At 33.3% G+C, this 23,464-nt stretch overlaps 2 protein-coding genes across 9 annotated transcripts in view; both read right to left on the reverse strand.

The window, feature by feature from the left end:
• LOC115885737 (mitochondrial uncoupling protein 4) overlaps positions 1-11,797 on the reverse strand; it is a 36,729-nt gene extending 24,932 nt beyond the window's left edge. Inside the window, exons 1-5 of one of the 8 annotated variants that reach the window (XM_030904743.1) lie at positions 11,213-11,390; positions 10,381-10,560; positions 9,882-10,005; positions 721-864; positions 555-625 (exon numbers count right to left, since the gene is read on the reverse strand). Coding sequence is in view for 5 of the 8 variants with exons in the window: in XM_030904738.1 (XP_030760598.1) it covers positions 555-625; positions 9,882-9,984 (174 nt within the window). In the remaining 3 variants the exon portion in view is untranslated. Of the gene's footprint in view, positions 1-554; positions 626-720; positions 865-9,881; positions 10,006-10,380; positions 10,561-11,099; positions 11,394-11,622 lie in introns of those variants that run through there. The other 7 variants (XM_030904738.1, XM_030904742.1, XM_030904739.1 and 4 more) reach the window with 7 other exon arrangements.
• An 8,151-nt stretch (positions 11,798-19,948) lies between these two features.
• LOC115885754 (protein enhancer of sevenless 2B) overlaps positions 19,949-23,464 on the reverse strand; it is a 30,991-nt gene continuing 27,475 nt past the window's right edge. The window contains exon 6 of the mRNA XM_030904764.1: positions 19,949-22,979. Within this exon, the coding sequence (XP_030760624.1) occupies positions 22,891-22,979 (89 nt within the window). The 3' untranslated portion in view covers positions 19,949-22,890. The remainder of the gene's footprint in view (positions 22,980-23,464) is intronic.

The following is a 23,464-nucleotide window of genomic DNA, read 5'->3' on the forward strand; positions in this document are numbered from 1 at the left end:
CAGATAGACGTGGCAGAAGTGAGGGGGTGATGTTTAGTGGGTAGTGTCCCTCAGTCAACTTAAGGAGAGACTGAGTCCCACACTCCGTACGCAAAAGTATTTTACACCTCCAAAAAAAATTCCGATTTCGCGGCAAACTTTCGGTTTCCGTCCTCGGTCCACTAACAGTCCTAGGAAACCTTTAGAGTGAAAACATGCAGTGGCTTTTGGGCGGCGGGGTGCATTGTCTGTGCCGCCGGCGTAGGCTCCATAATGGGATTTCAATGTTACAAAACAGACGGCACGTCGTCGACGACGGCCGCCGAACGTACACAAACGGTGAAGACCAAAGTCGCGCCGCCTATAAAGCGCCCATAAGCCGACGCGTGTGTTTTGGCTCTTAATGTTATGTTAAAGACACCATTATATTAATTATATCTCGTCATATTTATTATCCATATGATAACATTCCAGTACATAACTACGCATGCAAATAGTATTTGTACATTAAAAAATTAAAAAAAGACTACAATTTGTGGACAACCAATCAAAATAAACTAGTGCCTGTTCATTACCTTTCCCCCATTTTTATTGAGTTCTCCCTGAATTTGCAGTCTTGTTTTGATGAGATCTAAAGGATAAGTTACTGAAATAAAAAATTCATTATGTAATATTTTAAAACAGTATTTTACATAACGGTTATAATAAAATTTGGGATTTAAAAGAACGAAAAAAACATACCACCATTTTGGTTAATTTATTTATATTCTACTGCTCTCAAGTACCATCAAAAAACATCAAATTTTACAAAACCCTCCCGTTTTAACAGGATGCATTTCCTTACTGAACTTGCTTATTCGGAATACTGGTTCAAATTGTTTCTGCCTAAAACAGTTTCATTCAATTTTAATATTTCAACCCAAAGACTGAATGAGTTTTTGTATTTCCAGTTAATAGAAAAATAAGCCCCTACTGATTTGGTAAATAAATAGTTATTTGTACTATGACAGAAAAGCAAGAATGTAAGACATTAACAAAGATTGAGCATAAAGTACAGTTACAATCTAAAATGCATTAAAAATTTCATATTTATTGTGCATCTTTTTAGCACTACACGAACTAGCAAGTTTCTTAAGATGAATTTACATTTATTATGGATAAGATTATTCTATTATATATTGCATCATACAAGAAAAAAAGCAGAGATAGTTAATAAAAAAATTATAAAGCTTTGAATCATAATACAGTGAACCGAAAATATGATTATTTATTAAACAGAATATTCATAAATTCATAACTTTTATGTTAAAAAAAAATCATCTAAAAGCCAATATGGTGATGATAATAAAATAGCATAATAATAATAATTTTTAAATTGGAAATTATACAATAAAAATGTAAAAGGAATAAAAAATGAAAAAGTTAAGTTTACCAAGCTTATTCTCAAATTTATTTGTCTCCTAGATCTAAATTTACTAACTAATAAATTAATTAATATTAATATTAAATAAAACTAAAATTTAAAAATTGCACACTTCCGTCTCATCAAGGTATCGCAAAGATACGTTTCTTTTTTAGTAAGTGTACAGGGTGTCCTATTTTCGTGTGTTCTACAGGGTTATACAAAACTACAAAAATATTGTGCTGGGTTGGCGTTGGTTTCTATGTAATTTGACAAATAAATAAAGCTGTCTCTTTAGTTGTCAGTTTTGAGTGAATATTTTTTAATTCTCTTTCGTGTGCCAGAAATGGCTCAAAACGAAATAAGTAAATTACCAACAGATATTCAGGCTGAGGCGACAAACGCGATATCCAAACTACTTCCATTTAAATCCCGAATAACTTATGAAAAGGAATACAAACATTTTAAAAAATGGAAGCAATTAAAACACGTGCGAGAAGAAATAAAGTTTTTAACCTATCCTCGCTGTTAAAGTATCATTTAATCTACCCTTGCGGTTAAAGTACTATTTTATCTACTATTTTTGATAGATATAAGGCAATTTTAACAGTTGCTATGGAAAAAAAATATTTAGACTATTATTGCGTATCCCTACTAAACAAATTGTGAAATAAATTTGAAATTAGTTTTGTTTGTCGCGAGCCGGCTTAAGCTTGATTTTCATGCATCCGTTGTCCGACGATACGTTGATACGATATTAATTTCATTGGGTTGTATTTAAAGGCTTCGATTGGTTAGAAACGGTTAACCAATCGAAGCCTTTAAATACAAAACCAATGAAATTAATATCGTATCAACGTATCGTCGGACAACGGATGCATGAAAATCAAGCTTAACAATTACTAATAATTGGTAATACGTGTTTCGGCAGTGTTTCATCAGTGTCATAACATTTGAGTATTTATAATTTTTGGAATATATTATAAATTTTAATTAAACAATAAACAATAAAATTTTTAATTAAACAATTTTCGCCCTTTTACTATTATTATGTCTACAAAATAAACAAGCGCATTACTAACAGAATAATTACTTATAAAATGTAATCCTCAAAACTCCGTTATCTTTATGCTGGATTATTTTTAATTAAGTTTTATAAGATAACTTTGTTACAAAAACATTCCGCGAACCAAAATACATAAAATTATGAAATAATTTTACATAGCATAATATTCATAAAAAATAACAATTGTACTCAAGGTTCAAATACTGAAAAAATATCTAAAAAGTTTATAACTAATTTTGACTTGTTCAGCTTTAAAAAAAAGATCACATCCTCCAAAAAAAATAATTTTATTAATATATTTCAAACTTTATAAAACCTAAAGTTTTAATTTCTAAAGGAATATTCCATATTGATATCATCTAGACAGATTACTGTTACTCGAAAGAATTATATAATATAAAAAAAATCCAATTCATATCGCAATTTATAGTGGATAATTTTCAAAATACAGGGTGGTCCCAACTGTATTCCGGAAACTTCAGCAGCATATTCTGCATATAAAAATAAGTAAAAAAGTTCGTATATATGTGTCCTAAAATGCTTAGTTTCGGGAATACAGGGTGGAGAAGTTTCATTTTTATTTTTTCAAATAATTTATGAAGTAACGTCAAAATTTGGATTAAAATTAGTGTCTGGGAGTTTTTTTTTACATGAGAAATTTGATTTTGATGTCAATATGACTCCTACTTGAAGAGGGCGCCACCTACATATTTTTTAACTGGTTTGAAGAGTAATAACTTTTCGTCCCTACCTGTATAAAACTACTGAGTAAAAAAATATACATTAACGACGTTTTTTACGTAAAAAAGGTCTTTTGGTAAAAATCGCTGCGAGTAATGGTTCTTGAAATATTTGGAATCGAAATTATCAATACCCTGTCATCATTGACATAAATTACACCTGTTGTCTAAACAGTTATTAGACTGAAATCATAAATTGGAACTTGCCAAAGGTTCCAATTTGCCAAAAGGTTCCAAAAAAGTGCCAAAGGTTCAACAGAAACTATCTTATCATCATTTTTCCGCAGAAAAATTTATGATTAATTAAAAAAAATTAAATTTCCCAAATTTATGATTTCAGTCAAATAAAGCTTGATTTTCATGCATCCGTTGTCCGACGATACGTTGATACGATATTAATTTCATTGGTTGTATTTAAAGGCTTCGATTGGTTAACCGTTTCTAACCAACCGAAGTCTTTAAATTCAACCAATAAAATTAATATCGTTTCATCGTATCGTCGGACAACGGATGCATGAAAATCAAGCTTAACACGTGTTTATTTTTTGTCAATAATGACGTATTGACTATTTCCATTCTAAATATCTTGAGCGATTTTTACCAAGAGACCTTTTTTACGTAAAGTCACGGAAATGTATATTTTTTCACTCAGTAGTTTTATACAGGTACGGACGAAAAGTTATTACTCCTCAAAACAATTAACACATGTAGGTGGCGCCCCTACAAATAGGAGTCATATTGACATCAGCATCAAATTTCTCATGTCAAAAAACACCCAGACACCAATTTTCATCCAAATATTGACATTGAGAAATTCAGAAATTATTTGGAAAAAAACGAAAACTTCTACACCTACTACTATACTACATTTGTACAAACTTTTTTACTTATTTTTATCTGCAGAATATGCTGCCGAAGTTTCCGGAATACAGTTCGGACCACCCTGTATATCAGTTTATTTTTTAAACTGAGAGCACTTTAAGGACATTGCGTTAAGAGATTAGCTTCGAAGTGTTTTACTTGACAGCACATAGGATTTTTTGTGGGCTATTAAACAGCAAAAGAGAACCAGAACAAGACGTATCTTTTAGTTGGCGAACATCGATAGCTTAACATCGACAGAACTGTTGGTCTGATTAGGTTTGGTAGAGTGACAATAAAGTTCGACGAGTTAACTTAGTTAAGTTGGTACGAGTCATGGAATATTTTGACAAGCGACATCTAAAAATGACGGAAAATACATTTTGCCTGTGAATTATAACAGATATAACTGCCACTGTCAGGGATCCTCTCGTTGAAGCGGTTGACGACCAACCCACTGAAGGAAGCTATAGGAACTACCATCAAGACCAAGACGAAGCAGCAAGATACGTGACAAAACCGTGTGACTTCGCTACAGCTCGAAGACTGTGGCCAGTTGTAGATAGCAAAAATACAAAACAACTACTAGAGCACAAAAAGAACCTAGCACGCATAATTGTAGGTGTCATCACTGGAAAGTTAGGTAGGGACAGAAACGCTCAGGGAAGAAAGGCAATTTCTATGTTAAATGGCGTCTTTTGGGATAGTAACATCTCTAAATCCAACAAACGTCAAATATACAGCACAATGGTTAAAAGCATCGTTTGCTATGGCAGAATGGCAGCGAGGCATAGCGGCTAAAAGATAAGGCCGTGCGCATCCAGAAATGGATTTCTGGAGACGGGCCGCAGGTAAATCCAGAAGAGAAAGATGTACAAACTACATAATTCGAGAAATTAAGGGGGTTAATCGAACAACAGCTGATGACATAAGAACGAAACAATTAATATGGTATAGCCACGTACAAAGAATGTCGGAGGAGAGGCTTCAAATCCTGAATATCCAAGAGGATACCAGCTGGACGACGAAAAAGGGGTAGACCACCAAGAGCTGGAGAGAAGAAATAGACAATAAGCTAAAAGAACGAGAGCTCGAAGACGACCTCTGGCTAGATAGAGTACAATGGTTACTGAGCATCGAAAGACGTCGAAAAACGTTTTAAAACCGATTGATATACAGATTACAGGGTGTCCCAGGTTGAGCGTGCATTAGAAGTTTCTAGAGAACCACAATATCTAAATCGGAGATTTTTTGCACATCATTGTTTTACAACGAGATCTATCGATTACAAATATTTTCAATATGGCGGCACTTCCGGAAATATCGGAAGTTGACTACAACTTTCTTATTTTAAATGGCCGCCCCTACTTTTTATTACATACTTACATTCTCTGTAAAATTCTATGTATATTGATGTTAAACACTCTATATCTAACATTAACCGTTTTTGAGAAAAAAAATATTTAAAATTTTTGGACGAAAAAAACTACCTGTCAAAAAAAGTTGTATAGCCTAAAAGTCAAATTTAGTGTTTGCTACAGCTACTGTGACATAAAGAGAAGACATGTAGCTATCTATTTCAAAAATTAAATTGTTCAAATGTCATATGATAATGGCGGTAGCTGTCGTGGAATTGAGTGATTAAAAAGTTATAAATCATTTTTTTCAAATGGAAACCTACTTTTATTTCACTAGCGAAAAGATTTTACAATTCGTTACTTTTTAACTATACATGTTCCTATACCAAAAATAAATCGTTTTTAAGTTATTTAAGATTTAGTTTGAAAACGTATATTTTTCTTGATTTTATCTAGCTTCCTGTGACATTCAGTGTCAAAAAGTCAGACAATTTATTTCCATCTGTCAGAAAACAAATTATTTGAATTTCCTATATAAATACTGTTGCCTTAAAAGTTTAAAAAGTGTATTTATAAAATATATATCTATCTATAATTATATTCCATATACGACGTTAATTTTCTTATATATTTTAAGTGATTAAATTACTGAAAAAACTCTCATCATACGCCTCAAAAAGAATCAAATTTCTTAAAAAATTATCTAAGTTAGCCAGATTTCGCGAAAAGATTTAGGGATAAATTATTAGAATTAGTTTGCAAAAAATCTTTAATAATTGCTAAATAATAATAAAAGAACGCTAGCTCTGGGCCTGCTGCGCGTCATTTACTGTTGTTGTCAAGCGTTTGTGTACTGGTGTATATTTGTGCCAAATGTAAGTAAAAATTACTTTAATTTAATTACAAATATAGCTCAACTTTTTGTCCCGTGAGTAACCAAAAAAGAAAAGTTTTTAAATTTTTGTCGTTATTTCTATAGAAAACCCGTATAAAGGGAATCAAACTTATAGTATATTGGCTAACATGTATTGTCAATATAACTTAGTTTTTTAAGATTCTTGGAAATATTTTTTTTAAATTTGTTTAAACTGTCCCATGAGTAATCAGTTAAAATTTACAGCATAACATTTTGCTGTAAACATGCTTTTTTAAAGAAATGCGTTTATTATTTTACCAAATATATCAAAAAACATAATTTTTCTAACATTACAAGACTTTATCATATCGTCTTTTTTTTTAAATAATTGTTGAAAACATCAATACAAAATACCGGTCATAGGTTCTTTTTATTTAAGGATGGCAAAAATTAAGAATCATGATAGGCAGGTACGAGTTAGGAGTCGCGTTAACAAGTATCGAGACAAAATTAATGCGGACAAAAATTTAAGGCAAGCTTATCTTAAAAAACATGCCGAGAATTGAAAAATTAAAAATTGAAAATTAATATATTTGAAAATTAAAAATTATAAATTAATAGAATTGAAAATTAATACAATCCTAATAAATTCCGATAAAATTGAAGCAGCTAAAATTAAATTAGATGAAAAATGGAATCTAGTTAAAAGAGTACCAAATACAACAAGTTTTCATAGTTTTAGGAATTTTAGTAATTATCAAATTGAGGTTAGAAATGTGTTTAATTCCAAGCACTCAAATATTGTTCAATGTTATTCTATTTAGTTATCAAATATTATGTTATTTTTTTGAATCTAAATAAAAATTTATATTAAAATCGTAGTGTCCCGTGAGTAATGTCCCGTGAGTAATGTCCCGTGAGTAATCAACAAATTACTTATATCCCAAATATATCTGTATCTTGTAATAGAGCTATAGCAAATTAATTTTAAGTTCAGCGCATGTAAGTTCCTAATTCCACTTAATGTATTTTATTTTGTATAGGTTCAGAGAAAAAAGTTATTAAAAACAAAATTTTAAAAATCCAAATTTTTTGATGTCCCGTGAGTAATCATAGATTTTTATTAATGTTTTAATCACTATAAATTTCAATATCTTGTTCTGTATCACAACAGTAATTTAAATCATTGTCTGTGAAAATAATATCCTAAAACTTTACCTAGCCCATATGAAGGACAAAATACACTTTCTTAAAATGTTGTTGTTATTCTAAATGTCCCGTGAGTAATCATGGAATTGAGCACAAAATATCAACCCTGAAAAAAAAACGCAAAGTTGGCTTGCAAATGATGATCGATAACATACTGCTTTTTGAACAAAGTGTCACAATACGACATGGCCAGATCTATTGTTTTACATCACTTGTCGTTTAAAGTCATAGGCTACTTGTTAAAATCAAGAAAAATATACGCTTTAAAATTAAATTTTAAATAACTTAAAACGATTAATAGGAACGTGTATAGTCAAAAAGTAACGAATTGAAAAGCCTTTTCACCAGTGAAATAAAAAAGTGGGTTGCCATTTGAAAAAAATGATTTATGCTACTTTTTTAATCTCTCAATTCCATGACAGCTGCAGCCATTATTATATGACATTCAAACAATTTAATTTTGAAATAGATAGCCACATGTCTTCTCTTAATGCCACAGTGGCTGTGGTAATTACTAAATTTGACGTTTAGACTATACATTTATCTTTGACAGGCAGTTTTTTTCGTCCAAAAATTTTAAATATTTTTTTTCTCAAAAACAGTTAATGTTAGGTACAGAGTGTTTAATATCAAAATTCATAAAATTTTACAGAGAATTTAAGTATGTAATAAAAAATGGGGGCACCTATTTAAAATAAGAAAGTTGTCGTCCACTTTGAAATTGCCGCCATATTGAAAATATTTTTAATCGATAGATCTCGTTGCAAAAAATCTCCGGTCTAGATATTGTGGTTCTCTAGAAACTTCTAATGCACGCTCAGCCTGGCACACCCTGTATATCACTGGAAACTACCATGGGGGTAAACCTCGTGAGATGAAAGATTTCCAACGACAATTACTGCAGAGAATGCGCAAAGGAATGCTGCAACTGTCCAGCACTGGAATACCAATGTTTTAAACTTCAGAGCAAGATTTTTGGATGGACTAGAAGAAGCAGCAGAAGCCAACATGAGCGACATTGGGAACTTTGCAACGAGCTGGAAGTGCTTTAACGCAAAGAAAGAATGAGAGGAAGGTTTGGTACATTAATACAGGGGTATCGCAATGGACCCAAGGCCTACGAGTGAGAGATCAAACATGATCCCAAACCCCAGCGACTTAACCTAACCTTGATTGCGACTGTTAGAAAGTATTAAAGGACATTCGTAACAAGAAAAATATTTTTTAATTATTGTTACCGAATCCCAAAAGTATTTCGAGTCTCGGTTCATTGAGGCTCAAAAGAATCGAGAATTCTAGGTACTCTCGAGACTGGAATTTCCCGGTTCTGAACCCGAAATGGTACGCTTTCTTTTTTTTAGTTTTTCCCGTCAATTTCTGGATGTCGTCGGTAAAAATCGTATCTTATAGTTGAAGAGACTATATCTTCTATACCGGGTGCGTCTCAAAAGTGGCTCACACTTTTATACATATAACTTTTTTATTTTCTCAGATAAAAAATTTGGTATATTAATATAAGACATAAATTAGGATTGATTGACGTATTCAATTGTTTTCTGTCACTTCCTGTTTTAAAGAAAGTGACTACAGCTTTTGATTTCTAAATGGCACCCTCGGTATATTTCTACTTTATTTGATATAAAATGACACTCTGAATAGAATGACATATCATATGTCAACTTTTGACATTTTCGAATATGGTTTATTTGAAATTGTAACATGCGATTCATAACGATAATTTGACTCAAAATACCAAGTGTGTGGTGCCAAATTATTCACAAAAAAATTCTTTTTCCAAATACATATGCTAATGAGCCACCAAAAATTGAAATATGATTAAAACTACGATTTGGGCATCTTTTAACCCATCTGGACAAGACACGAATGACATTAGACGATCAAATCTATTTTTCCAAGGCTCCTTAATTAAGAATTAGTGTTTTTAACACAGCCATGGCACTCTAGATTGAAATTTAAAATTCAATTTTGTTTTAAGGAAAAATGTCAAAAGTTGACATTTTATTAAGAATGTCATTTTCTATCGAATAAAGTAAAAAAATACCGAGGGTGCCATTTAAAAATCAAAAGTTGTAGTAATTTCCGGTGAAATAGGAAGTGACAGAAAACAATTGAATATATGTCAATCAGTCCTAATTTATGTCATATATTAACATACCAAATCTCGTTTTCTTTATCTGATAAAATAAAAAAGGTATAGGGGTGAGCCACATTTGAGACGAACCCGGTATATCCTTGTCAAGGATATCCGATGACGCCGTTACCTCGTTACTTTCCTCCCCACACTTACGTATTAGACTACCTAGTTACCCAATAACCTTTTTAGTTTAATGACTAATTTAAATATATTTTATATATAAAATTATAATTTAATATGAAATTAAATACTTACAAAATTCAGCGTTCCACGCGGCGACTACTGAAACTGCATAAACGCACCATAATGAGTCAACAAATTTTGGAAATTCGGGCTTGGCAGGAGGTACTGGTGGCATTTTGGTTTACTGTTACGGATCCTGTAACACAATAATTTTAATAATCAGTAGTTGAGAATATTGAAAAAAATTATAATAAACCAACGGACGTCTAAAGCTTGATTTTCATGCATCCATTATCTGACAATATGGTAATACAATATTAATTTTATTCAGGGTTGGCATGATTTAAATCATGATTTAAATCGTAATTTAAATCAAGTGTTTTTTTTTTAATTTTCATGTGATTTATACAGGGTGTTATAAAAAACATGTGCCATCTCTCGTGGGGAGATTCCTCAGGTAAAAATAAGATTTATTATCTTTGTATCACTAATCTTAAGCGACAAACCCTGTAAAACATACGAAAATGGGACACCCGGTAATGACTATAATTAAAGTTAACTGAATACTTACACAACTAGCTAAACATACAACGGATAAAAGATATTTCACTAATAATGTTGATGGAAAAATGATGGTCAAATGATTGATGCAGATAGGTGAAATAAAAAATGTTTTCTTAGGTCTTCTTCCTTATTAGCAAATCAGCACAGATAATGGGAGATAGGCATGTTATTGAAACAGGTAGCATCACTAGAATGAATAATATTAAAATAGTGAAAACAAAATGACACATGTGATGAAGTATTAAACGTTAAAAAAATTGATATTGTCTTTTTTATATAAAAGTTTAGTCCTAATAAATGTTCTCTGAAGATCATTCGGACCTTCAGAACAGTCAAAACTATACATGCAGCGTACAAGAGAGATGTGGATACTACAAAGCCTTTGAGTTTGATAAAACAGTTGATACCATACCAGTACAATCTATCTATATAAAAGTACATTTATATGGTAGCATCTGGTTGACTTGCTTCAGTGTTGCTCTTAACATGTCAACCAGGCTTAGATCTGGTATACTCAATATACATAATTTTTGTGTGTAGTCTTTTTTGAATTAGAAATAAACTAAAGCATAGTTTTTTAGTGGCTCTTGATGAGTGAATAAGACGTATTTATAAATATTGTTGATTTTATAAATTAAATATATGTATAATAGTAAAATACCTAGGTACTACTAACTAATCTTGGAATGATTGATTATATCTCAATATTGTATATTAAGTACCTACCTAATATGCATTATATAAAAGTAAAGAATTGCCTTTAATGCTACCTTATGTTCTACATAGATTTTAAACTGACATAAAATAATAATTGTTAAAATTGGGATATCAATAAATACCTATTTGTTTAATAGTGTTTGTTTAATTCACTGCAATGTTATGTGAACTTTGATCAACATATATGTAGCTTAACAAAAGTTCCTTACAGTTTAGAATAAATTTACTATGTCATTCAGAGGGTCAATAGTTACCATGCCAGTTACAATATCTAAACAATAAACCTTTAAATTAAAACCAAATACTATAATGTTCAATGAATTATATAATTATCACTCAAGTCAAGATAGAACCAGGAAAAAAATGTCTGTAAGATAAATATTTTTAACTATTAAGCACTTGACCTGTTAAATACAAATCAAAATATTAGTAGTTTTATTTTATCTTTCTCTTGCATCATTCTTGAGTAATAATTATTGTGGTTCAAAAACTAAAGTTTTAAAGAATGTCAAATGGAACGCTAAAAACTTACCATCTGACTAAAGAAAACAAAATATGGAATATAAATATGTAATTTTCTTTAAATCCGTTCCTTTAGTACCCAAGTAAACACAGGACACAGGACACCATACAGGACACCGGACACCCAAGGACAACTCATAAAAGACAAGGACAAGACAAGCCGTTTCAATTTAAATAGATAACATATGATTATGACAGTATGTTTAGACAAATGACAAGTTAGAGACGTTGAAAAGGTATCGAACAATGTATCGAATTTCTCTAAAAACAAATCGACAAATTCATATCTTACATGTCCGCCAGATGGCCGGTATTTCAATTTCAGAACTTGGTTCAGAACCGATACGCAAAATTTAAAATTTAAAATACCTACCTCTTGAGTCTTGACCCCAAATACGTTTAAATGCGTTTAAATTTACCTTAACAAATCTGTTTGCAAATCTGAAAACGTTTTTGTGGAAGCGCCATCTCTTAGCTAAATGCAAAAGCGAATCGGGCAGCAGTAGAATTTTCCAGTAGGAAGTAGAACGCTCTCTGAGAATTGTAGAAGGTACGAAAAACAGTCAATAGAGTATATAAGCTAGCGTAATCGCATAGATAAATGCAACAAATTTAGATTGGAAAGCCCGTAAAAATTTTAGGTCGCGAAATTATTTTGGGTCGCGACCGTTATACGCGATCTGGCGCTGCTATAGCGGTCGCTAAGAACAACGGCAAACAAAAACAGAAATAATTTTCTGTTGTCAAAGTCAGAATCTTCAAAAATCATAATAATCTTTCAAAATCTAAACCGCTATCATTAAGGAAATTCCGAAAAGTGTTTATAGCGTTCATTTTCAAAGTAATTATTGTTATCTTGTGAGTTTAATTCAAGTTTTATTTACTGCAACCGGTGATAATTGTGAAAAAGTGGCATTAGAAACTTAAAAAGCTGTGCTATTAACTGTGAACTGCAAAAACCATCGTGGATCGTGGTATAACGTCGGTTTCCAATGTTTCATAGGTATTTCATACATGCGTCCTTATATAAAATAAAGTTTCTTGTATGCAACACACTGTCTTTTATTTATAAAACTAAACGAAAATAATAATAAATTTGAATAAACAATATTTGGCGATATAATTCCGGAAAAAGCCGAACCGCTCCGAAATTTTCAAAAGTTTTGGGTCGCGACCGTTGCAAGAATAGCGCCAAATAGTGTTTACATTGTCCTTATGGGCACTTTCCAATCTAAACTTGTTTCATTTATCTATGCGTAATCGGCAATTGGGACAGTTTGAAGTTTGAATATACCGCGTTTAAATTATTACGAAACGGACAATTTGGCGAAGGAATTTTATAAGTAGTTAATTGTGTATTATTAGTATAAATTGTGAGAAAAATAAATAGTTAAGTATTTTCTCGTGAGTTTAAATTAGTGGACCCACGGAATCCATAACAATATTGTTAAGGTCAAGGTGTATTACTGGTTGCATAACCGCAACGGTGCATTGAGGAACCTGGCGAATTCGACAGAAAGTAAAAGAAAATTACAGACTTCTTTAGAAAATTCCAGAAACTATCGCCAGGGAGTATATAACGCCCGCGCTTTGACAGTTGGGGCAGTCTGAAGATAGTCTGAAGTCTGAAGTTTGATAATACCGCGAAATACCGTTAGAGCAGCGTTAGAGTAATAGTAGTTGCATAAATTGTGTTGTAAATAGTATAAGTTGTGTGTACAGAGTGAGACAAATAAATTCGTTAAGTATTTTATCGTGAGTTTAAATAGTGGACCCACGGAATCCGTAACAATTGGTGTCGGAAGTGCGATTCAAGAGGATTTTAAGAAGAAATTAAGTGGATTGGAAGATTTTTAGACCGAATCAGAGTATTTTTATGGTTGGTACAAGGGAGCAATCGAAGAAAATGGAAGAAGTAAGCAAATTGTTGGGCGATTTTATGGAGAATATGAGAAGAGAGAAAGCAGAAGAAAAAGAAGTAGAAAAATTACGCCGTCAAGAAGAACAGGACCGGCTTGACAAAATTTTTGAAGATTTGAAAATTCAACGACAACAAGAAAAACAAGAAGAACAAGAAAGATTACGTAAAGATAAGGAAGAGGAAAAATTACAACGACAACAAGAAAAACAAGAAGAACAGGACCGGATTGAGAAAATTTTAGGCAATTTAGAAATCCGTCAGAAGAATGAATGGAGGGAAATTTTAGAAGATATAGAGACGCACCGCCAGAAAGAAAGACAAGAAGATCAAAACCGTCTTAAGAAGAACTTTGAAGAACTAGAAAGAAGGCAAGAAATCCACCTTCAAGAAACCGTAGAAGATCTGGAGGAACGCCTTCAGCAGAAAATGGAAAAATTAGAGATGGACCTACACAAGACCAAGGTACAAGTAAGGACACCTGGCGTTCCTGGAACTGCGAACCTTAAGGCCCCGACCTATGATGGACAAACGACCTGGACGATGTACCACCGTCAGTTTGAAGTGTGGTTTGAAGCAGCCGCCGCTGCCAACGGATGGACCGACCAGGAGAAAGCAGCGGCACTTGTCATCGCGCTGCGTGGCCCTGCTCTGGAACTGCTGCAAACTATTCCTGCAGCCCAACAGCAGGAATACCAAACTTTGGTAGCTGCACTGGACAGAAGATATGGCGACCAACATCGACGTCAACTTTACCAGGCCCAGATCAAGACACGCCTGCAGAGGTCCGGAGAGAGTCTGCAGGAATTCGAAGCAGACTTACGTCGGGTGGTACACCTGGCATATCCAGAAGCACCGGAAGGATTTAGGGAGGAACTCGCTGCTCAGTGCTTTATCAGCGGACTAAGGGACAACGAATTGCAGAGGGCGCTGCAAATATCCCGATTTTCTACCAGCAGCGAAGCACTGGTCAGGGCGCTGGAAATCGAAGCTGCTTTTAGCGCCATCACTAGACCGAAGATAAGATCTGTAACGGTCGAGGAACAGCCCGGAAGTTCTCACAGAGGTTTGGAGGAGATGTGTAAGAAAGTCGACAAACTATGTGAGCTACTAATAAACAAAGGAGTCAACAACACCCAGACAGAGAACCAGAGAAGATTCCAGGACATAAGGTGCTATAGATGTGGCAGGAATGGCCACATCAAACGGGATTGCCGCGTCCAAATGCGATCCCGTTCACCATCCAGAGAACGTAGGCACCAGGAAAACTAAAATCAGTCAATACTAAGGGGCGAGTATTGACTAGGGAGAACAGAGCCCCCAGGATTTTTTCCATTAGGAGTCTGGGAAGAACCGCTGACAGTTTAGTGATCGACGGGAAGGTCAATGGTAGGAGAATCCGAATGACCGTGGACACTGGCGCTATGGTATCGTTGGTGCGAGCTAACTCAGTGCAAGCGTTGAAGCTGATGCCTCTGGGAAGAAGAGTGTGTTTACGTACAGTTACGGGGGAAATGGCCGTTGTACGGGGAGAGGCTATCGTTGAACTGAAGTTAGGAAATTTGAAGTTTCAGCATAGCGTCTTAGTGGCAGATATTGAAGATGACTTCATCTTGGGCATGGATGTGATTCGTCAACATCGATTTTCGTTCGATCACCAGAGAAATATCCTGAATATCGGAAATGAAGAGTTTATGTTATCTCCAGACGAGGGACCAGGAAGAATGGATGTAAGATCAGCGGAAACTGTGGTGATACCTGGTAATACCGAGAAGATCATATTCGGTAAAGTGGAGAAAATCGCTGGGTGCTATGTTGGACTGGTACAAAGTGTCGACAAGAAACAAGATAGGTACTTAGTAGGAAAATCATTGGTGAATACCGACAAGAATATACCGATCAGAATGGGCTTGTTCCACAATTTTTTTTTATTTTACCAATCGAAAGTACAACTAAAAAATAACAGATCTACCAAAAATTAGAATTTTATTCGTACGTTTAGTACCTCAAAAACACGTACAAACATCTATTGTGCGAGAAAGGGGCGTGGCCAGCTGCTACGTCATAGCACCACAGGTCGACTGGCGACCGCGCTCGATACAATGCACAGGTCTGCTTTGCCCGATTACAGAAAGTGTGTTTTAAATTTATAGTATAACGTAGTGTAGTACTAAAGTCTCTCTTTTATTCAATATTAGTGTAAACAAGACAAGGAAACGTTATGTAGTGCCAGAATGCACAAATACGAATAAAAATTCCCCAGAAAAACTATTTATTTCTTTACCGTCCGACATAAAGTTAAGACGAGCATGGCAGCATGCAATGCGAAGACATGATTTTGTCCCTGACAGAGGCACCAGATTTTGTTGTGAAGATCACTTTGATATAAGTTAATACTTACAAGTAGTGTTTCCTATTTTTTTTTTAATATAGGTTGAAGAAGACAGAAAATTACATATATGTACACTTAAAAACTATGAAATCGGGAAGAATAAAATTAAAATCAGGTGTTATTCCTTACATTTTTGAGTGCCAAAAAAACGATCTTCTGCTTCAAATACTGTAAAGCCTCGAGGATTGGCGAAAAAAAGAAAACAAGCAGCCATTATTAAGGAAATATTAAAAGACGCGAGGCAAGAGGCAAATGAAAACTTTCATTTCGGGGCCAATACAGTAGACAAGGATCTTAAAATGCATGATCAAGAGAAATCAAGAGGAGCGCATTTCAAACCATCAAATTTATGCAGCCACATAAGAAATGCTACCGCGTGCTTGCACGTTCGGATGCGGCACAGTCATTACACTTTGCTTCTATTCACTTTTTCTACTAGTATTTATAATAATGCTTTAATTGTTTCTTACTTCTTACACATTCAGATAATATCCATATATTTTTTTTACTTTTTCTTGGGTAAAAAAACACAGTCATCACACTAATTTATACAGACTGGTGCTAGCAAGACGACTTCAAGAATAAAGTGCCTGATAAAGCCCACTATGTTGGAGCGAAACGACGCATAAAAAAAATCTTTCGATTTATTAAAAAAACCCTCATACCCCAGAAAAAGTAAAAAAAATATATGGATATAATAATGCATTGTACATTATAATTTTTTGCATTAATTTTGTGCTCCGGTGTAATTTTTGCCACTACTTGTCATAGTAATCGCTGATGTTTTAACTTCACATATTATCCAATGGCATTATTACCGTAATTTTGTCTGCCGGATCTGTAAGAAAAAAGTACATAGCTTACGTATCAGTTTTTACCTTAAAGTAGAAATATTTTTCTATATATTTATTGTATTACGTCTTTTCGCGGACCAACCTCGAACTAGCCCTAGTCAATCACATATCTTAAAATCAATTCAGTATTTGTCATCTATATATGAAACCACTGATTTTTTCTGCTTCGAGAATTTTTGGCGAGAATATTTATAAATAATTGATCAAAATTAATATATTTTTGTTTTTTTTTAAATTAAAATTTTTAAAATTTAAAATATTTCAAAAATAATTAAAAATATTTTTCTACAAGCGTGTTAAAATGTTTTTCCCCACACTCCGATATATAATAATATTACTTTAAGGTACTAGCGCTTTAAAATTTACTTTAGTCATTAAAGGAAACAAAAAAATATATATTTGAGGAAAGTCTCTTATTTACTTGTACAATTATTATGTATTAATTCAATATTAATTATATTCATATTCTAACTTAATTATATTATTAATATAAACAATAAACAATTGTTAATTCAATAATTAGCCGAAAAGCCTCAAAATGCTAATTAATTGTATTAATGTTACAAATAGAAGAAGATTGCATAGGTTAGTTAAGAAAATGCATAGGTTGCCTTCTTTCATATAGGGTAAATAACCCTTTGTTTTTTTACCCTAGCGAGCCGCCACTGCTTTCCGATACAGATATAGGTATTTAAGCAATAGAAAATATCTTAGAAGGAAAATATAATAGAAATTAAAAGGTTTACTTAGGTACCTTTGTAACTTTATTTCCTTCATTTCTGAACTAATAAATTCCTTATTTTTATTAAAATAATTCATTATCATAAAAATGTCCACTTCTGGGAGATTGCCCGAATCAGCTTTATTGAACCCTTCTCCTACCGAATGCATCTTGTGAAAATAAACCAACGAAATAGTCTAAATAACGATAAAATGACAAATCACATTAATTCAAATGAGTGTTTCCATTACGAACTGATTGACGGCCGAAGTCGGGTGTAGTGGAACTACGTCACGAGGGGGCGTGGCCTCGTCTAGCCGTTACAAACTTTAAGCTCTCATATCTCGAAAACGGTAAAAGATTTCGTTTTGAAATTTTAATAGTGCACTTATTATAATAAGTAGTATCCAAAAACGTTTAAAAAACATACAAATAGGATATGATGGAACAAGCCTATTGCGAATGTTTTTCCCGAATTGTGTCAAGATCCAAAAGGGTGACAAGATAGCCATCTGCGAACCTGTAAGAAGTGTCACCCGATGTGATGAAGTGTCGTCAGCTGTTACACAAAAGGCATCCCAAGAAACACTAAAACATCTAGAACAGCCATGGGATCAAACCTTAGATCAAACGAGGAAAAACAGAAGGCTAAGCAGTTCCTGCTAAAGCATGGCAGTATTTTTGAGAAGAACAGCAGTGGAAGAACGGATTTTGTGAAGCACCGGATTAATACTGGTCATGCTCAGCCGATTCGACAACGTCCTAGAAGGGTCTACCTTTCCAAACAACAAGAAATGGGGACAATGGTAGATAAGATGTTAGAAGATGGAGTAATCGAAGAATCGTCAAGTCCATGGTCATCTCCTGTTGTTTTGGTGACGAAGAAAGATGGTAGTACACGATTCTGCGTGGACTACAGGAAGCTCAATGACGTCACTAAGAAGGATAGCTACCCACTGTAACGTTTAGATGACACATTAACAACTCTGGCAGGTTCGTGCTGGTTCTCCACTCTCGACTTAAAGAGTAGATACTGGCAAGTTGGTCTGGACGAGGACGATAAAGAAAAGACGGCTTTTTCTACAGGAAGCGGCCTATACCAATTCAAGATCATGCCGTTTGGATTATGCAATGCTCCAGCCACTTACGAACGTCTCATGGAGGTGGTGTTAAGAGGATTAACTTGGAAAACGTGCTTGGTTTACCTCGACGATGTATTGGAAAACGTGCTTGGTTTACCTCGACGATGTATTGGTTATGGGAAGAACTTTTGATGAGCATTTGCGAAATTTAGAAGAAGTCTGCGGCCGCATACGGAATGCTCACCTGTACTTGAACCCGAAGAAGTGTAGCTTATTCCAGCGACAAGTGGAATTCTTGGGCCATGTAGTCTCGGCTGACGGAATTTACACCGACCAGAAGAAAATCGCTGCAATCAAGGATTGGCCTAAACCTCGCGACAAGCATGAACTTAGAAGTTTTCTGGGTTTATGCACCTATTACAGGAGATTTGTCAAGGGATTTGCCAATATAGCTGCACCCTTACATAGGCTTACAGGTGATGAAGTCGGCTACGAATGGAACACCGATTGTCTGTGGATCCAGTGTGCGACCCCGCTTACATCAGCAAACTAAAGAGGCTGTCAAACAATAAATAAGCATTTAAATTAAAGATGCGCAAACAAATCGCGCAGATTTTGTTGCAGTAAAGTCAGAGTACGTAAACCGACGAGTAGCGACAGTCCGTTTTCAATTTTCTTGGCGGCTGCGCGAAATATGTAGTCTATCTGTCATATGAAGAAGCGAAGTTGCCACTGTTGCCATTTATCAAGTATGTCTATATACGTACTCTACTTCAAGTACTTACGCATCAGCCAAAGAATTTTCCTAAATATTTTTTTTTTAATTATTATTAGCTGTAAGATATTTTATGATATTCTTATTAATTATATCATTATATTCCAAAAGATATTATCAATACTTAATTCCACTTCAAACCAAACCAAACCAAACACGTCAAAAGAGAGGGAAAGAAAATTTGGTCCCACCACATCAAAAGAGCCGAAGACTTTTTCGGTCGCTACTCGTCGTTCCACTTACTCTGGTAAAGTATTTTGAGTGTCTCCTCTTTGCTGCTAAGTCACTGTTCTTGAGAGGGCCTTTGATTAGGAGGAATCCGAACGGCGCGGCGGTCCTCGGTCATATCATTGTCAATAGCCTACCGATTGGCCGAGTGTCTAAATCGACTCTTGCCAACGAGATATCTGATCTCATCCGGCCCGGAACCGCCGTGAATGAGCAGTGCGTGTCAATAAATATTACACCCTTGCCATAGAACAGCACAAGAGTTTCCATACAGATTGCCTTTCGTATGTTGAAAAAGAGAACAGTCAGTGTAGTTGATATATTATAGATTTATATTTAGTAAAAGTAAATAAAACAAAACAAACATACAGCTTATAACATATATTTATATCTAAATATTTTGCACTTAAATCTGCGATAAAATTTATATCCTACGTTAGTATATACAATTTTAAATAAAAAATAAAAAAGCTATACCATTTTAAATTTGTGTTATAGAAACAACAGAAAACGAATTAAATATACTGACATTTTTAAATAGGTAGCTTAAATTTGTTTACTTTTGGTGTTGCGTTTTCAGGCAGTACCTTAATTATATTTTGCTAAAATCTATTTACAGCCTCAAAAAATCAGATTTTTCCTACTCCATTAGTGAGGATGATAAAGTAAAATTGAATATTTATAGGTCATTGATAAATATTAGAGCAAATTTCCAACTTTTTGAAACACATCTTTTATATATCTAAAGTGGTAAAAGCTTACTTATTTAACACATCATTAGTAAGATTAAAAAACAAATTAAATTTTTTACAAAATATCCAAATAAAAACGAGCAATTTAAATTTATTTTTTATTCTTACTAAACTATGGAACTCTATGGCAACAAAAATGGTTGACCAAACTGCTAGAATTTATATCACTCTATACTAAAAATTATATGTATTCTTGATTCATTATTTATAAATATGATCTGTAAAATAATCAATAAAGAAAAATAACAAAATAATGCTAAATAATATCCGAGAATATTGGGCAATGTAATGAAATATTGATATTATCTATAATGACTATTTTATACGGATATCAATATAATCATTATTGATAATGGGAACGTTTCAATCAGCATATTCTGAAAATATTGATTCAATAAAGTTTACATCATGAAAAAAATAGCACCAAAATTATTCAGAACCAATCCATCTACTGAATAACTTATCATATAAAATTGCTAATAATTCATAATATAAATCATGCTATCTTTTAATAAAGCCTACTTTTCCCACAAGTGGTTTGTGTACATGTCAACTAGCAAGTACAAGATGCATACAAGTATGTTTACATGCTCATAGGTGGTATCTGCGAGTCACTGAAATTCATACTACCGCAGAAGTAGAGTCAGCCCAACGATTCAGGAAATATTTCAACAGACGATATTGAAAAAATGACAGAAAATACTATTTACCTGTGACAACTGTCACTGTCACGTATCCTCTCGTTGGACAGACTATAGTTGTGTAGTGTATACCATATGAAAGAACTAAAATAATCGGCGTAAAGTTGGTTCAAAATGACGATCGATGATATTCCTCATATAATTATAAATACCGGGTGGTTAGGTCATTGGTTTCATCGTCGTTGGAAACTTGGATATCTTATGCAAATTTTGAATTGTCCAGATATTGGCTCTCCTGTTAATTTTACAGCAAAGTTGTAAACAGACTTTTTAAAGGTCTGTGTATGCTGAATGTGTGTTCAGCATAACACTAACCTAACCTATCCAAATTTAAACAATTTTGGACAAGCCGATTTTAAGTAATTTAAGAAAAACTGCATCTGGTTTTAAATTAAAACTGAATACCTCAAGTTGCCATCCTATAATTTTGTCAATGTCAAATTGTATTCTTCTAAACATTAGGCTTTTACCTCATTCGAACCAGTTTTAAAATACAAAAACACATTTCGGGGGCACTAAGCGTAGGTACTATAATGTAGTAGCGTAGACGGCACAATAAGTTACATTTGACAATTATAAAATCATAGATTGACGACTTAAGGTATGTTGACCATTGACTGGTTCTGCATTGTTACCTGTTTAGTTTTAATTTAAAAATAGACGCAGTTTTTCTTACATTACTTAAAACCGGTTGACCAAAATTGTTCAAATTTGGCATAAGAAATAGGCTACATCATAGGCAGACCTTTAAAAAATATATTTACGACATAGCTGTAAAATTAATAGGGGAGCCAATATTTGGACAGTTCAAAATTTGCATGTGATTTCCTATGTTTCCAAGGACGATGCAACACTCGGTATAAAATGACTGATCTTCATTCAAAATCAACTAAGTCATTTTTCGATCGTATGGTACTAGTAAACGTAAATTTTTGCTTAACAAAGAAAAACTATCCAATAAGATTTCTAAAAATGTTTGTTGATACAACTGGAAAGTTAATATAACATTGCATAAAAGTATTTATATATAAATATATAGGGTGGTCTGATTAAAATGAGAAAAAATAGATATTAAAAAAAAGTTTTCAGCTCAATAATGAAGCTAAATATAGCTTCATATTATGATCTATTAAAGTTTTCCATTAAAAATAGTACCACCCTGTATATGAAGAAAATACTTAAAATTAAGATCCTCGACCTACTCTTACTATTGAAATATTTTATACAAAATCTTTCTAATTTCAAAAACACAGTTTGAGCTAAAATAAATCTCTGCCAAGTTATAATTATAATATCGTGAGTGAGCAATTAAAAAAAAATCATTACCATCAATCAACTACTATAGTCTGTCCAACGAGTCGGGGAAAAAATGACAGGAAATGCAATTTGCCTGTGAATTAAAATGATAGGCACAACTGTCAACGAAAGGGATCCTCCCGTTGAACATACTATAGTGTGCATGAAACCAATTTGTTCACTCATCTATCTCACAGGATACAATGTATTAAGTAAAATTAAAAGAAAAACATTTTCACTTCTAACGAAAAACATATAAATTTCAAAACTTACTTAATATAAAAATACATACCAGTAACAGTAATCAATCAAATAAAATATATGGTTTTAATAAGACACTTCCTAACACTTTCATTACATACAAATTACAAAAACAAATTAAAATATCGAAGAACATGCTTCTTTAAATGGCAAATACAAAAAAAAATGTTTTGTATAGTCAAGTTTTTCTTAATTTCGATTTTAATAATTGGTTTAATTGTGACGGGTCTACCAAATAATGTAGTTCTCGTATGGTGCGTATTTTGTTAACTGTAAACTTGACATCGTTTACTTGTATTTACGTGTGATAGGACGTAACGTACGTGGCAGGAAAGAGGCCTCGGCGATGTCCTATTTCTCCATGCCACCAATGTTGATCAGAACGGTCTAGAAACAATATTTAATATTAAGTTACTAGTTCAACTGATTTTGAACATTTTTGTGACAAATAAAATTTCTAATAAATCTTTGAATAAAAAGATTAAGGAAGGAGCATATCTAAAAAGCGGCCTATACACCTTGATGTAAACTGCGATGCATGCATCGACTCAAAGTTTCATAAAATTTGCATCAGTTGCATAGGTGCCTACTCAAACCGCAACCTGTTGCGATGCCTGAATCGACTCGATATTTCATGCAACACAAAAACCGTAGTGAAGTTATTTTCAAAGCTAGTGCGTTATTATTTGCTTGACTTGTATGCTTGACTAATATGCTTGGTTTCTTATATTTCTATCTGAATACTCTTTAGCCTTTGTATTCCAAAGACACTTATGCAGATGATAAATATTTATGAACTCTTCCCAAAATTGTCGATCCTTCCCCTTCCATCATCGAATTTACATACAAACAACAAACGTCTAAAATGGCGG

Source organism: Sitophilus oryzae, unplaced genomic scaffold (assembly GCF_002938485.1).
Source record: "Sitophilus oryzae breed Bouriz unplaced genomic scaffold, Soryzae_2.0 scaffold_41_pilon_pilon, whole genome shotgun sequence".
In the NCBI taxonomy this organism is placed as follows: Eukaryota; Metazoa; Arthropoda; class Insecta; order Coleoptera; family Curculionidae; genus Sitophilus; species Sitophilus oryzae.